At 40.1% G+C, this 16,427-nt stretch overlaps 1 protein-coding gene across 6 annotated transcripts in view; it reads left to right on the top strand.

Annotated features, from left to right (window-relative positions):
- cntln (centlein, centrosomal protein) overlaps positions 1 to 16,427 on the top strand; it is a 79,752-nt gene that overhangs the window by 31,553 nt on the left and 31,772 nt on the right. For all 6 annotated transcript variants that reach the window (XM_026360785.2, XM_026360789.2, XM_026360783.2 and 3 more), the window contains exons 13-16: positions 1,470 to 1,586; positions 9,596 to 9,696; positions 12,471 to 12,568; positions 13,408 to 13,943. In XM_026360785.2, the coding sequence (XP_026216570.1) occupies positions 1,470 to 1,586; positions 9,596 to 9,696; positions 12,471 to 12,568; positions 13,408 to 13,943 (852 nt within the window). The remainder of the gene's footprint in view (positions 1 to 1,469; positions 1,587 to 9,595; positions 9,697 to 12,470; positions 12,569 to 13,407; positions 13,944 to 16,427) is intronic.

Here is a 16,427-nt window from a genome sequence, read left to right as displayed (position 1 = left end):
AGTTTTTTAATCAGACCGGGGATGATGGGGGTGAGCAAATAAAATTAAAGGTTATTAAAGCACCGCACTCTGATCAAAGTTGCACCCATAAACAGATTCCCCCTGAATCAGAGCAATTAGCCGCAGCGGCGCAGAAAAGTTCTCTCTATTTCCTCCTGTTTAATAATGGAAACTAGGATACCATAGGGGAAGAAGCACTGAGGCCTGAAGAAGATAGCTCTCTCATGGTTCCATGTTCAACAGTTTTTCGGCCCACTGTAAACAAATTAAACTGTATAAAGCTTTACTTTGACTTAATAAAGCATCACTCACCTTTCTTAAGAAGTACAGTGTGTTGATGCCTTATGTACATAAAACCACAGAGAGAAAACAGAACTGTTGGTTAAATATCATGTACTTTTACAGCTCCACACAGTGTTGATGTAGGTTAGACTGAATTCACTGTGTTTCCAGTAGAAAAAGTGAAAGTGCCTAAGTGACTCTACAGTGAAATTATCTGTTAAGTATGTTCACACTTAGGAAAACGTACATGCATTTACACATGGATATACTATTAAGAAAGCCATGGGCTCCAAATTGCTCACAGGAGCATCAATAGTATTAAATGAAAACATTTGCTGTTCCTGAACAGCCTCCAACTCCCAGGCATCAGGGTTTAACTTGTGTTGGTGTAGCATAGCAGTGTCTATATAGTCAATAATATCCATGAGAAAAGGAGTCTTCTGCAACAGCAGTGACGATTACAGTCCATTTCTACACCTTTACCTCATTGGTTGAGCGAAAATGAGAAACTATAATATGTGCATCTCTGTAAGCATGTGTGTGACAAAAATTGGATTTGCTGCGTTTGTAGTCTGTAGATTTCTCACTAAAAGTTCTTTTGGTTTGCAGACGAAAGGCTAATTAGAATGGAATGTGGTGGACTGATTGATTAGTTGGGTGTGTGTAGGGGTGCGGGTGTGTGTAGGGGTGCAGTTGTGTGAGTTGAAGGGGAAGTTCAATGGAGGGGGCAGCCACTGAGCACAAAGTGCCATTAAGTATTCATAAGTGAAGTGTAGACATTTCAATGACCTCGTTTGTGAGTGTATTTTTGCCATTATTTACATTTGCATGGCACACAGGGAATACTCCACTGCTCTGCCACACGGGCAGTGCCCTGGGCTTTAACAAACATGCATATGTGTGTACATATGCATGTTTGCCACTGAAATGTCAAAGTCAAGGCTGCTCATTTGAATACTGCTAAAGATGACTGAATAACAAAAACAGTGTGAGAATAAGGATGTTAGTACCCCATGTGAGTTGGCCAGAGGCAGCAAGGTAATACACAGTACCAACCATTTCCCTTGTTAGTATCTTTGTTTATGTGTGTACTATAAGCAAGGTAATCTGTTCAGTTTATATCTATACCTGTGCTTGCCTCTCTAATTCCACCTGTTTTCTTATATATTGTTGATGTGTGTTTCCAGACCAGGTGGAAGGATACAGCGTGCAGAGCCATGGCAGTTAAGACAAGAGAACAGTGATGCAGTGTGGAATGAGCTGGCCTACTTGAAAAACCTCACCAGGAAGCTATGCATTGAAAAGTGAGTAACCTGCTGACAAAATTCCCTGACTGGACATTTCAGTAGAAATTAATTTTATTTACACGGCGCCTAATTACAACAAAAGTAATTTTAAGGCACGTTATAGTGTAAGGTTTAAGACCTTACAAAATATACCTGTACACAGGATTATACAGAAAACCCATCAATCCCACTTGAGTAAATGTTAGGTGACAGTGGGGAGGAAAAGAACACCCTTTAACATTTGAGTGCAATTACACACAGTTATGTAAAACAGTGATTTATTATATTCACAGATGGGATTTTAAACTTTTTGAAAGTTACACGTCTGTATTTTGCTGTGACAATCTTAAGGTAAACAGAAGAAATTCTGCTTTGTTTGTCTATCAAATGACTGTCTGAACTTCACTTTAAACACACACACTAACTGATAACAAACTCCCTCTGTCCCTTCTTGTTTATGAATGTGAACATTTTAGTGTGCCCTTCCCAACTTCAGAGCATTGACCTAGCCCTCCACATCATTACTAGACAGCAGGGGCCATAGCGAGATCATTAGACTCTGTGCTCATTTGTAAAATTGGCTGCCCAAAGATTCACAGATAAAAGTACAGGATATAAAATCACATTATCAGAATCCCTGGCCGTGGCTTTATGAAATAATTTCTTTTTTAATCGAACATTTATGCCAAACTGTCTTCCAGTTGCTGCTGTTATTAAGTGGGTGTCAAAAACATGTTTCCCATTTTTGTAGTCTTTAAACTATGATTGTGTTATCAGCTTAAATGTTGCCCCAGTGTGTAGTGACTTTTCTGTGAGAGGTCATTTTTAGAAAAGGTATTTATTTCTTTGTTACTTAGTTCCCCTCTCTCTTGGTCTTTCAGTCTACATATTTTACTCTGTCTCTGGTTGTACTATAGCTATTGTCTTGTTTGATCTAGAGAAGCCCCTGAAACTGTACCACCAACACTGACCCACTATGTTACACAAAGCTTGGCCTAAAGCCACAGTGTTCCTCTCTCCTATCTCCCCTAGCCTTCACCTCTCCTCACCTTTTCCCTTCTTTATCCTATGCCTCTGTGCCATCATCTTCCCCTTTTCCCACTCGTCTTCCCAGTTGCCTCCCTCTGGCCCTCTGTGATGCAGCAGTAGGCTGAGGCTACCAGAATTCTTGTACTTGCCCCCCCCCCCCCCCCCTCTACCTCTTTCCCCTACGCTCACCCCCCTGCCCTGTCCTCCTAATCCCAGCTGAGCTCATTATGATATAGCCCGGCTGCCTCTCTCCAAGCCTGAGCTGTCCAAGCTAATTACAAGCTAGCAGCCCTAGTGCCGCCGATGCTGCCTGTTAAGGGATGTCCATCCTGCTGCCTGCCTGGCCATGAATAGAGCTGAGAAGTGGTCTGGGGTGGGGCAAAGGGGTGGGCGAGCACACTAGGGTGAACTCATAGGGTCCTTAAAACTGACCTGCAGTTCCTAGCTACAGTGGTAAGAAAAAGTATGTGACCCTGTTGGAATTCGTGGTTTTCTGCATTAATCTTCAAGTCGTTCCATAGCATCTCTATCGTTTTGAGGTCTGGGCTCTGACTTGGTCACTTCAAAAGGCAAATTTTGTTTTTCTGAAGCCATTCTGTTGTTGGTTTCTACAGAGTTTCATCTGATATACAGACATTCTCACATTATCCTGAAGGATTTTTTTGACACACTTAGTAAATCATTAATTCTTGAACGTAGATCCTCTGAAGATCCTTTTGATAAGCCATGGCTCACACAAGCGGATTCTTTTGCAGAGCAAACTCAGAACATTTGTGTGTTTTTTGTCAGTCAGTAGCTTTAGCCTCAACCTAGAAACCATGCTAACACCTTACTCCATTTAGGTTGTTTGAGGGCATTATTCCAGGAGTTGACATACTTTTTCCACCAGCACTATGGTGACATGAAAAATCAGATTTTCTTTTATTATTTTAGGCACCTTATATGTGTTAATACTCTTGACTTAGATGAAGATCAGATATTGTTTTATGAGAACTTTATCTAGAAAACCACGAAATTCCAAAAGGTTCATACTTTTTCTTGCTACTGTATGTAACTTGACTGTCCTCCAGGGTTAGTGTTGATCCCCTTCATGTGCCCCTGTCTAGATCCACCTCATCTACTCTGTTTCTGCCCCCAGGGGCCTTCCTCACCCAGGGGGCTGGTGCAAAGTAAACTTGGCTGCGATCTTTAAATTTGTGCTTTAGAAAAACTCTTCGTTCCTGGGCACGCATCTGCCAAGGAACACACACACACACATAGCTCGGTGTGTTAAACTAAGCGAAAGCCTGCTGTCCATCTCTATTTGACTCTTTGCGCTTCTCCATAACTGTTGTAAGAATGAGCAGTATGGAACACAGTAGGTTGCAGGAACTGTGGATGAAGCCAGCTTAACCAAATAGTTGTACTTCAACAGAGGCAACAGAGAAGGCAAAAGTGGTTACATCACAGTGCAAGAACAACAACAAGAGTTGCTCTAAGCAAACTCTTGGGGCAAGCAGTTAGAGCGTGTTGTTCCGTTGACCGTATTATAATGATTGTGCTTGTGAAGGTTATGCTAGATAAGTGTAAGCAATGATCCACTAATGACTAATTAACGTCCTGCAGCTGAAGGTTTAAGGGTCAAATAAGGGCCCCTTATAAAGCTTTAAATGCTTAGTGACGGGCTTTAGTGGGGAGTATCTGTTGAAACTCCATTTGTCTTTCATTTTCTCTTCATCATTGTCATGATGTTGTGTGCAGATGCTTCCTATAACCTACTCCAAAAACAGCCCTTGTTAAACACTGTCTTGAGGCCCAAATGACCATTTCCCAGAATGAATATTGCTACGATAACGCCTGCACAGTGGGTCCCCACAGTGTAAAGACAAGGTTATCAAGCCCAGCCTTCAAATCTCTGCACTTGAATAAGAGGTTAAAGAAAAAAGGTGAAACGGGTCTGTTCTTCTGCTCTTTTAGTTGATTTATGGACTCCCTGTGGCTCGATTTAATGACCAAAGGATGCAAATTGCTTATTCTCAACAACTTTTATTTGAAAATTATAGCACACATCTACCGTATGCACCAAAAGCAGGATGGTGTGTCATTAACGTGCCTGTTAGGCAACACACTCTTCTATTTCTTATATTTTTGATGAGTTTCTTTTAATACTAAATGAAGGTATTTTAACAATTTTGTTGGTTGATGTCTATGAATGTTGTTGGCGCTACATGGGCAAAAGTATATGGACGCCAGAACATCATACTCATATATAATTGTTTAACGTTAACATAAAATTATGAGCATCCATTTTGAATTACTCCTTAGCTCTTATAAGAACTTCCACTTTACTGGGAAGGCTTTCCACAAGACCTGGCTCAAGGAATTTATTCCTGTTCCACCACAGCACCACCAGTGAGGTTGGTCAGTGATGCACGGCTTGCAGTCTACTTCCTGAACCAGTCTGGAAGGTTTTGGAAAAGATCAGACAGAACTCTGTATGCTACAGATTTTATTTCACTGGAGCTAAGGGGCCTAAACCAAACAGGACCACAGACAAACATTCTTTTTTGACTAACCTTAAGGTTTTTTCTTTTTACAATATTTATTGATGCAGGTAGCTTTGCTTTGGTATTTGCCAAACCCAGATCATCAGACTGCAATGTTGAAATGGGATATATACCCCACACACTCACATACACTGTGCATGTGCATTTTGTGCTGCTGAAGACCCACATCATAAAGATGCACAGGGCAGTTCTTGTGTTGCTGATACTTCTCAAGACAGTTTGGAATTAGGTTGTAAGCAATACTGTTGAGTACAAACAGTTTAATGTACTACTACTGTATGTCCTTGGTGGTTAAATGTATTAGTTTGTTTGACCAAGCACTTCTCTGCTGAAAAGGCATTTCTTGCACTCTGAGACAGTTTTACATACTTCTTTGAAACAGTCTGGGCAATTACATGAGATATCAATGGTCAGTTCTGTGCTGTCAGGTTCACCATTTTCATCAGTGAAAATAAACCACAAAAAATTTCTTAGGTATTTATTAACCGCTTTAATGTATTTATAGGTTTACATTTATTGATGCTAGCCAATCCATGATTTTGACTTTTTATAGTATGCAACTGTTCTGTTTCTATTTTTATTATTCATTCACCAAAAATGTATTTACAAAACCCTAACCCCAAAGACAGAGCAAATCAAGACCCTCCTACACGCAACATTTAACTAGTATAGAACATTTCTCAGATGAATGCTTGTAAGGTAAAAGACAGAGAAAAATAATTTTTAATAGAGATTTGTTTCTGGCTATAGTAGTATGGATAGTAGATAGTAGTAGTAGTATAGCTGGCAAGCAACTACGTGCAGGGTGAGCTTGAAAATTTGCAGTGGGATCATTTTATCTTCCTCATTATGCATCTGTCTGCGGCCCTTCATGTCCGTGCTTGTTAATTGTTGTTAAAGGTCTGTTGGTAAAAAGAGGCAGGGATTATTTAGGCGCTATAAACAAAATAAACACATGCAGTGCACCCTCATACTTATGATGCTATACTCAGACGACATCAAAGCATAAATTAGCTAGCGATTACTGGGGAAAAAGCCTTTGAGATCATTTGCACAACAGCAGTAGTGAAAGCTCCTCAATAGAGAGTGACCATTATGGACGTAAACCTCCCAAATAAGCGACGTTGATTCTAATTAAGTTTAATAAAGTTTACCCTGATGTTCCTCATATTCCTCAATTTTTTTTCTGTTTCATCTTGATTTGCTACAAAGTATTAGAAGTAATGAGACTCTTTTGCCCCCTGGACCAGTTAGAGGAGGGACACATTTACTCAGACACACATACACCCACAAACAGAATGTTTTATGCATGTTTTTAAATCAGACAACTAAGATTTTTCCTTCATTAATTATTTGGTAAATTAATTATAGTGTAAAGAAGCTTGCTTTAGATAGTAATTATGATGCAAGCTTTAGTTTACCATCAAGTCTCAGCAAGATAAAATTAGAGCACAAAGAATGCAGTTATTAGAAAGAACCAAACCCCAGAAATACGATTCACAGTAGTGAATATGCTTTACCTCCCATTTTCAAATAGTCTTTGACTTGTATTTACTTGTGTAAAAGTCTTTCACTTCCCAGTGTTTAATAAATACAACATTATGATATTGTTTTATATCGTATTTGGATAGCTGCCCCTAGGTTCTTTCCACTAGTGGTTATTACACGAATCCCCATTTACCTCTTATATGAGTGGCCTTTGGCTGGAGAACCTAACTCTTAAAGATTCACTTTTGCTGCTGCCGCTGCATTGCCCGCAGCAAAAAATACAGCACTGAGCCATGGAAACTCTACCAGTCACCATTTCTGCTGACAGCAGTGGCTTATCCACTCAAACAGCCATCTAGCCTGAGTTTAACCATAAGGGGAACCCCCCACACCTCCAAAAACAAGATTCTTTCCCTACTGATAAAAATGCCAGAGGTGTTTTTGCTTTCTTACCCTATTCCCAGCTCCTCTATATTTTCATTTGCCGAGCAATCGGAGGCTGGCATGTGAAAACACAATGACGATAGGTGATGTGGTGCTGTGCACCCTTGTGGATGGAGGCTGGCAGTTTGTGCTGTAAGCTGTGTTAGGTGCAGCACAGGTAGAGATGAGATCAAATGACATAGAGTGGATAGCTCAGGGCTGAAGTTCTAGCGCTGCATGAGAGAGAAAATGTTTTTAAAAACTGGGCCAAAAGAGCAGCATGAGACACCGACTTATATTGCAGACCACATCATTACCAAACATAACACCTGTCTATTGCCTTTAGTTTGGTTTCTCTTTCTCAGTATATTTTGCTTTTATGTCTGCTGGGTGTTATTTTACCTTAGGTGAAGCGGCAAGTTGAGAGGGAATTGAAAATTGTCCAGCTAGCTTCATTTGACTTATCATCTAGCTTTAAAAAATGCTTGAGAGACTCCATTGGAGGTAAAAAATCTAGAGAACCATTTCTCTACTGTGATGGATAGAATATAACAGGAGAATTTGGTTCCAGTTAAGATTGACATAAGAAAAAGTTTGATATTTGTTTCTGGTGGAGGTGGCTATAATATGATCTAGATCTGAAAACATTTGGGATTTATCTCAGTGTGCTGCCAGACCCTTGCAGTGTTTTGTAAACATCCTTATAAAATTCTCGACACGGCACTTTTCCCATCGTGGACTCTATATGTTGAAAATGGCAAGAATTTGTTTAGTAAAAGTAAGAATCTGTTTATAATCGGTTGATTTTCTCACACAAGGAAAAATGTGAGGAGTTAGACTAGAAAGATGGGAGCATCCACCATTAACACTATTGGGCAGTTCAGAATGAAGTCATAGTTCAACATTTGTTGAAGGTGTGGAACTTTCTTACCAAATAACCATTGACCATCCAAATAGAATCTGTTGTTTTGCCACAAAATATCAGCTACAGGAACATTGTGAGTCTCATAATTTAACTGTACTGTAAAAAACTGAAGCAAATGTAACCAAACTGTATTGTAATATGTAACAGTCAGTTCTAACAAAGTTCCCAAATATAAATAGTCAATAGTCAGCTAGCTAAAGACATGCGTCATATAAATTGTTTGAGTTTTGTATTAATTTTTATTGCCACCAAAATGAATTCCTTTACTACGTCAGATTAAAGTACACACTGCAAAAGCTGAGTGTTACTGGATAAGGATGCAGTGGAGGCTCATCTCTAAAATGTTACAGTGTGTAACTGGAGGGCCCTGGCCAATGAACTACATCTGCAATCCCATCGTTTCTTCATTCAACAAAATTTTATGTTTTGCATATGAACTTTGCCCTAGCATAGTCCCATCAATACCATCCGCATTCGAAAAGGCATAAAAGAGAAACATGAGATGGAACAGGCTTCTTTCACAAACTGCATATTTCAGCTCATTTGTCCCATTAACAGCTTGGACACATAAGGCAGTGCAGTAGCCTCATCGACTTAAGTTCATTTATGGAGGAAAATCTATAGAGTAGCGACACATATCCATCTGCTGCCTCACCCCCCTCAGGGAGAGTCATTTGTGTACTTATTTAAGCTACAGTCAGCCATTAGACCAGGCCTCTTCAGGACTGTGTGGGCTGAAAAGCTAATTACTTCCCTTCCCTGTGCTATGGTGATAACTTATCCCGAGTCATTTTTTTGGCACGTGTATGGAAGAATCTCTTATTTGATTTAGCTAAATTAGATTGGCTGAAACAGGTGTCTAGTGTGAGTTAATGCCATTATGCTCATAATAGTTAAACATGGCTACAAATGCCCTGTTACTCCTTAAATGCTTCAGAGTTTATCAAGCATGCTGTACTCATTGCATGCCTTAAGAAGTCAGTCAGAATGACAAGCTACTGTTGTAATGAGGTTAACTGAGGAAAGAATGCCACTACAGTAGCAGGAGCTTGTTTCTAGTGTTTCTCTCTCTCTGTGGAGCAGAGGGGAGGGAAATTAGGTGTGTGTTTCAGGTGTGGTTGTCTCCGTGGGTTTTTGTGTATCCTCAGTAGACTTCACTTGGGGTCCTAATAATAACTTGAAAGTGCAAAGTCTTGAGCATGGCTCCACATAATTAGCCTTTAGCAGGAATCAAGCTAATTGCAGAGAGGTAATTGGGCACACTTTCCAGTCTGTTTGTCTGTTATGATACACACACAGAGACGCACACTGTACTTTTCTACCTTGCTGTTTCATGTTTCTTGTCACTTTGATTTCCAGATGAATTAAAAAGCATTTTAATTAGAAGATTTTTTTCATCATGTCGTCTTTTCTGTTGGGAAAAGGCTAGCATATGAGAATCAAGTTAAAATGTGTAATAAAAGTTTCTACAATAATGGAGGTCACAGTGGAATCCAGAGTGATATTTGTGGAGATTTAAAAAGATACTCATTATACAATGCTTGAATTGGCAGTGGCTCATTTGAGGAAAACAAGTTTGATGTGTGAAGAAAAGTTCACAATGTGTGTAACTGCAGAGCTAGCCTGGAAGAGGAGCTGGACATGTTGCGAGTTCAGGCTGCTATGGACCGGGCCACGGTGAAGGAGCTCCACCTGTGTCTTGCCAAAGAACACCAAGGTGAGCACCTTTTTTCTTTATACTGGGGAAGTGTTTTGGGGATGTATAAATAACCAATTTAACATAATTGTTTGAGATAACAGTACTCTTCAGTTGTCAGAATTGTTTCTGTCTTCCTTTTTTTCTTTCTGTTCATCTAGAAATGTTTACACAATTACTCAGATTTTACTGTATAACTCTCAACAATCTTACACTATCGAAACATGTTATCACTAGCTCAAAGGACAAAGTAAAAAAAAACAAAAAAAAAACATTGAAAGTGTTACCTGTAATGCTGGGAAAGTATGCATGTTTAACTTAACAGTGCCTTTAAGCTGTCCTTTTACTTTATATTAGCGGGCAGAATTAATAAGACAGTTCCCAGTGGAATTAAGAGGACAACTCAATTAAGACTTGATCAGCTCCATGCAAATTGATTGGGAGATCAAGTAGTGTTCATCTTGTCTGCATATGTCATTCCCAGTGTTAAAAAGCACATCACTTTTAATCCAATCTGCAACCTTTTGTCAGACAAAGACCACTGCAACCGGTGGCCTTAATTAACTAGTTCAATAACAAATCTGTTCTAGATCACTTTAATTTTCTCTACAACCAATGATGGTGTCTGTTGTAGATGCAAGCATGGGAATTAAAGGATGGCACTAATTAAAATAGCAGATCTCACCTATTGACAGTGAAGTCAGGAATACAAGCTCATCTGGAAGGACATAGTTTCACATCTTCTCATTCAAGTAGTTAAAAAATGTAAAGGTTACATACGTTTACTTGCAAATCATTTTCCTGTTTCTAACAGGTAAAAATTGACAGTAAGAGTAGGGCAGTGCTGTGTCTTCCCTGCTTTTAACTTTTAGATGTTAACCATGTGACTTGTCACTGAAACAAAAGCCTTGACAAAATGAGTGTTTTTACACAACATTCTCCGTCTATGTTTAAAAATACTCTTATACCAGGCTTAAACAATTATCAAGTTACCCTGTGGATGTGAGATGATAGCTGATATAGCCACTACAGTACATCTGCATGAATGACATACAGTAAGTGGTTATCATATTGCACTAACTGACATCACAGTAAATGGAAACACACTTTCACACACATGGGAAAAACACGTGATGATTGTTAGCATGCCAGACACATTTCTAGGAGTAGTCTTTTCTGCTGTGGTAAAAAAAAAAAACTTTTTTTCCCTTCACTGTGCATTATGTTCCTTAAATCACAGTTCTTAAAATATAGAATTTAGACATTTTTTTAAGTAAAGGACTATTATGATAAGAACGTGTTTCCTAAGCCATAGAAGCAATATTTAATAATAATAAATAAGTTTAATATTGTGATGAGGACAATCTTGCATAGCAAGTGAAAAGTGTCACTTTTGTCATTTCTTTTTATCTATTCGAATATTTACTTCTAGAATAAAACTAATATTTTGTGAAGTAAAACCAACATTAAAAAAAAAGAATAGTTTCAACAATGACTCCTGAAGAACCTATGTGACTTGATCAAAGGGATAGAAGGTTGAAGCACTCACACTAGGATCATGTTAACGAAAGGCAGCAGATGAAAGGAACACGGCCTTTGTGCAGGAGTACAAGAAGACCTGGGAGGGACTTTAATATATGCCACAGCCAGGACCTCCTCCAACAGTGGGTGACTAGGGAGCCACCACGTCTTCTTATCAGGGTAGTGATGAGGTGCCAACTCCCAGGCCACCGGCACTAGAGCTAGATAATTGTCTCTCAACCTGGTTATGTACCCGGCGAACACGGCAGCCCTCCTGTCCTATTTGGTGCTATGTCTGATTGAATGTGACATACTGGGAAGACAAAAGAGGAGGCTAATTCAAAGTAACAAACTTCCCTGGGCAAAAAGTCAAATGCAAAGCATAGAGCAGCAGCTTCTCGATACACAAGCCGCTCTCTTTTCAATCTTCTTTTGTGGCCTCTTTTTCCAACTCACTCTGCAAAAGATCAACTGACCTTAAAAGTCAAGGTCCTGAATATTTAATGTTTCCAACCTTATTGTACAAATTATTTTGGTCATCCTGTCATGAATGTTTAACAGGAGAGAATGAAAGGAAGAAAGTTTTATATTATTTTGTGTGAAAAATCTACATACGCAGGTACATACTGTATTTGAATGAGTGACACACAGGCCTGTTGGACTGTGTGTATGTGTGCATCAAATTCCCAAGCACTTTTATTCCTGCATGCATTGTGTTGTTATCATAAAGACTGAATCATATGTTTGTGAAGATCACTATTGAAGTTCTCAGAATAAAGCAGCATGTTTGTCTGAGATTAGTTGTCCACTGGGGAAACACAGTGGACTACAAAGCAGTGCAGCCTGGGGCTGCGTGTTCACAAGGGATTCAAGCACATCTCCTTGTTTGTATAAGATCTCTAGAGAGAGGTTGCATGTTACATGTACCAGTGTGTGCTTTATCCCTTTTCCTCGTGGACTGCTAAAGAAAACACCTTTCTGTTAATCAGAAGGAAAAAAGTTGCAGATTTGATAAACAGAAGGAGGGTTTTAGCGTGAAAGATTCCCCATGTCCGTGAAAGAGTCCCCATGAAAACAGCATTAGTGATTCTGTGTTCCTTCTCATTTGATTGGCAAAAGTAAAAAAATAAGGGGAAAGAAACTGGACCTTAGTAAGGAAATTAGACCATAGTAATGCTAATTGATTTAATGTACCCCCTTTATTATCATTCTATTGATTGAGCAGCCTGGGTTTGACACAATGTCACAATAACAAGCTTTGTTCCCCTTTGCAGAATTGCTTCACAAAGTGGTAGAGGAGCGCCAGGTCAAAAGCAGCACTCCGAAAAAGCCTTCTGTTTCTTCAGAGCGAATGGAACAGTCATTTAAAAAGGTACAGCACTATGCCATTACTAAGTGTTTTTTGTCATTGCCAATAAAAGAAACCCGACAAGGCCATAACTACAGCACAATGCCTCTCAGAAAATTTGGTTTGACTCTATCAAGAATGATTTGAATGTGTTCTTACTCCTGAGAGAATAGGTCATGAAGTAATTTCCAAGTCAAATGGCAGTGAAGAAGTAGTTTGTTTTTCACATAATTAAAAACTGTTTCGCAAATAACCAAAATGTATAAATGTAGGGGTGGAGCAGAAGTAACTGTAAGTTATGCCAGATCATTTTAGGTTTAAGGTTTTGCGTAAGAGCTTTTAGAAAGTTGCTTGCACTAGTTTACACTATATATTGACCCCCTCCTGCTTTCATGGCAGTGAATCATCAAGCGTGGTTATAATCATATAATTTTGTGTGAAAGGTACCAGGCTTCACCAGCAGGCAGAGTGAGAACCAAATAAAAGGGGAAAATCGCCTGGAGGCACAAACCCAGCAGGCATCCACTGTTCTCTTAAACAGTCTCCACCAAAGATCTGACAAATAGACTAAGTGCTCCTGGTTGTTCCAGTCAGATGTTCATAGCCTTGCCAGGCTGCAGAGGAAAGTGTTTTGCCCCCATAGTTGGTTCAGTCATACACACACCATATACAGTGTGCACTACCACATAAACCTATGGGAAAATGTCAGTGTACAGGAAAGGCATTGTGTAAAGGCTACCACACACAAGTCAAGCCAGTAACTGGCATTGGCCATTGGAATTTTCACTGCTAATGTAAAACAAGAAGAAAAAAAAGAACTGAGATTTGTTTTGTACCACTGAAGCCATATCTGCTTCCTTCAGATTGAGCAGCTGGAGCGGAGGATGATATCCATGGAGGAGGAGACAGAGCGACTGCGGGAGAAGAAAGAGCAGCTTCTTGAGGCCAATGAAGATTTGTCCCACAAATGCCGCAGGCTCCAAGCCTCCTTAGATCACCTGCACGCACAGGAAGCTGCCCAAGAAGAGGCAGCACAAGCCAAGGCACAGGTTCAAAAAGAGCAACATCGCAGCGAGATCGTAGATCTGGAAGTCCGGTTAGCTGGTTCAGAGAAGGAAGCTACCAAGTATCAGCAGCAGTTGCTAAAGCTGAGACAGGAGCTGGGGATTCTTAGAGCAGCCAGGGACTTCTATAAGAGCCATGCAGCAGGACCAATGCTTAAATTGACAGGCGGATTTGCTAGCAACATTAGCAACAAGGTCAAATTCAAAACAACACGGCTAAGAGGTCCGAGACACCAGTGTAGACACCAAACAGTCAGTCCCAATCAAGCCATCAGCTCACAAGGCCACAGCCCAAGTCCCACTAAAGACGAATGGGAGGACATGAGTATAGATAGGTAATGATACACTTGCACACACACAGATGCATTTATTCTCACTGCCTCCTGCCTCATTATTTTTAGATGGTTGGAATGGAGAGGGTGGGCTGGCTAAATTGTCGGGGGCTATGCTGCATCGAGGGGACATTGTGCATATGCAAAGCCCAAGCAAATGGGTGATTGAATTTCATCGTCTGTCTAGTTTGTATTCAAGAGCCAAAAGAAGAATGCAAGCAAGAATGATAGAGAGAAGGAGAGAGGAGGGGGAAACTACTGTCAGATCCTTTGAAATATCCTGGGACGTCTTGCTTGCAGCTTATTGACTGAAATTTGCATGCAAAATTAGCCACCTCTCCACACAAAGTTGAACCAATGCCAGAAAAGCCCTGGGATAAGGGGGCCGCCAAAGCCTTGATACCTTCCAGTGATGCCATTTTCATGCACTAGTCATGCTACCCTGAAATTGACAGTTTGGCAGTTTGATTTAATTTACTGGTGCTTTGCATATTCACTAACCCCCCCATTGACAGCACTAAGGATCCCCCTGCAAGTACCACACAGCCATACATGCGGGGAAGCTAACCCCACCCTGTGTCTAGTCATGTTGGTTATCTTGGGGCATGTCAATACACAAGTGTGTGTGTGTGTGTGTGTGTGTGTGTGTGTGTGTGTGTGTGTGTGTGTGTGTGTGTGTGTGTGTGTGTGTGTGTGTGTGTGTTACACTCGTATTTCCTCCAGTCAGCTCTGTTACCCCCTGTAACACACACACACCCTCCTTCTTTCCATCTGACGCACCAATCTCTCTCCTCCTCACTTTAATTTAGTTAAATAAATTTTGAATGACCCTACTCGGCTGAGTACCAGATGTCTACAAGCTGTTTAACACCCTCTAAATTAAGAACCATCGACAGTAATTATTTCATGTATGTTTTATGCAAAAAGGCCACTGAGCCAACATTTATTGAGTGATGTTTGGAATGATTTGATTTAAAACACTGAGCGATATCGTTGTTATTTATTTCCCTTCACTTTCTCTCCCTGTGTGCCTCTTTCTGTCTGTCTCTGTCTGCTCTCTTTTTTGCTCCATCCCTCTAACTCACCATATCTTCACCATCTAATTCAACAGACTATAATCCACCCCAGCTCTATCCACATGAGGCTGTTTAGCAGGGACTGGGTGCAGCTATGCTCTGCTTTCCTAATACCTCTCCATGTAGCTAATAAGCAGCAGTCTAATATACGCTTTACCTGAGAGAAGGATCTAAGTGGATTTGTGAAGAAGGGGTCTAAACTGAGATGTTGTCTTATTTAAAGCACCTGTCAACTGATTTGTTACTGTAAAGCCTTCTGCGGATTTTATCTCACAGGGGTATTCTTCAGCAATATGTTGGGTAGGCACTACTGAAAATACAGTATTTCTGCCTAAGGAGAAGGCCTAAATAGTGCCAAATGAAGATATCAGATTCATTAAGGCTACTGACATGTCTTTGTTTTTCCCCTTCTTTTTCTTGCTGCCTCTGGCTCCCTCTCTTAAGTTTGGAGCTGCTGGAGGCAGCTGACCACTTTAGCAGATCAGCAGTTTTGTTGGTATGCAGGACAGAATGAGAGCAGGGGGTTTAGAGAATATTTTGTAAGTGATTCTGATAGAAAGAATAAGTAACACTGTATGTGCTTATGTATTTTTATATACCTGATGCTTCATCACCACTGGAAGACACTTCATTACAGATGGTGTCAAGGTATAAATTTACTTCCAAAGAAGGTGTTGGCCTACCTCAAGAACAGTACATTTTTTAATTTCTGGGAGTGTACTGAAAGGATTTAACACTACTTTCTACAACATAATTCCTAATTTGGTGTTTGACTGGGGCACCGTGGCTCAGTAGTTTGATTGTCTGTTAATCACAGAGTTGGTTATTTGTTCTCTGGCCCCCCTTTTCACATCAGTGACCTGGCAGCACCTTGCTAGACTGCTCATATCTGTTAATGGGTGAATAAGAGGGAAACGCACTTAAACTCTGCTGAGGTAGAGCACATTGCTGTGTAGCCTGTTCAGGTTTCCCTAAATGACTAAATAATTAATTTAGTGGACAAACTAACGGCAGTTCTTTCAGGTAAGCAAGCTTGTAGATGTCAGAAAACGTACTGTATCTCTCTGGTATGGTAGATTGTACATTTTATTAAACTTTGTGCCTAATCACCTCACCGTGAATATGCAAAACAACCTTTCTGGTCATGTTGAAAATAGCTTTCATATTTTCAGCTTATAAAATGGTAGCTTTGCAGATGTGCATGTAGCTGTGGGGCTCCCATAAAGTATTTCCAAATTGTCAATTACAAAAGTCAATTTCAATTCATGTCTGTTTACAGCACTCACCAACACTGGCTGTTGTATCTTTGCAGCACTAGACAAAATGCAGTACTGCATAAATTCAGTATAGGTAATTGAGGATCAGCTTTTTATCAGCATTTTAGCTGTCATCATATTAAAATATGCTTTAG

Source organism: Anabas testudineus, chromosome 1 (assembly GCF_900324465.2).
Source record: "Anabas testudineus chromosome 1, fAnaTes1.2, whole genome shotgun sequence".
NCBI classification, from domain to species: Eukaryota; Metazoa; Chordata; class Actinopteri; order Anabantiformes; family Anabantidae; genus Anabas; species Anabas testudineus.
The sequence above is the reverse complement of the archived record's forward strand: the minus strand, read 5'-3'. Positions and strand labels throughout refer to the sequence as shown.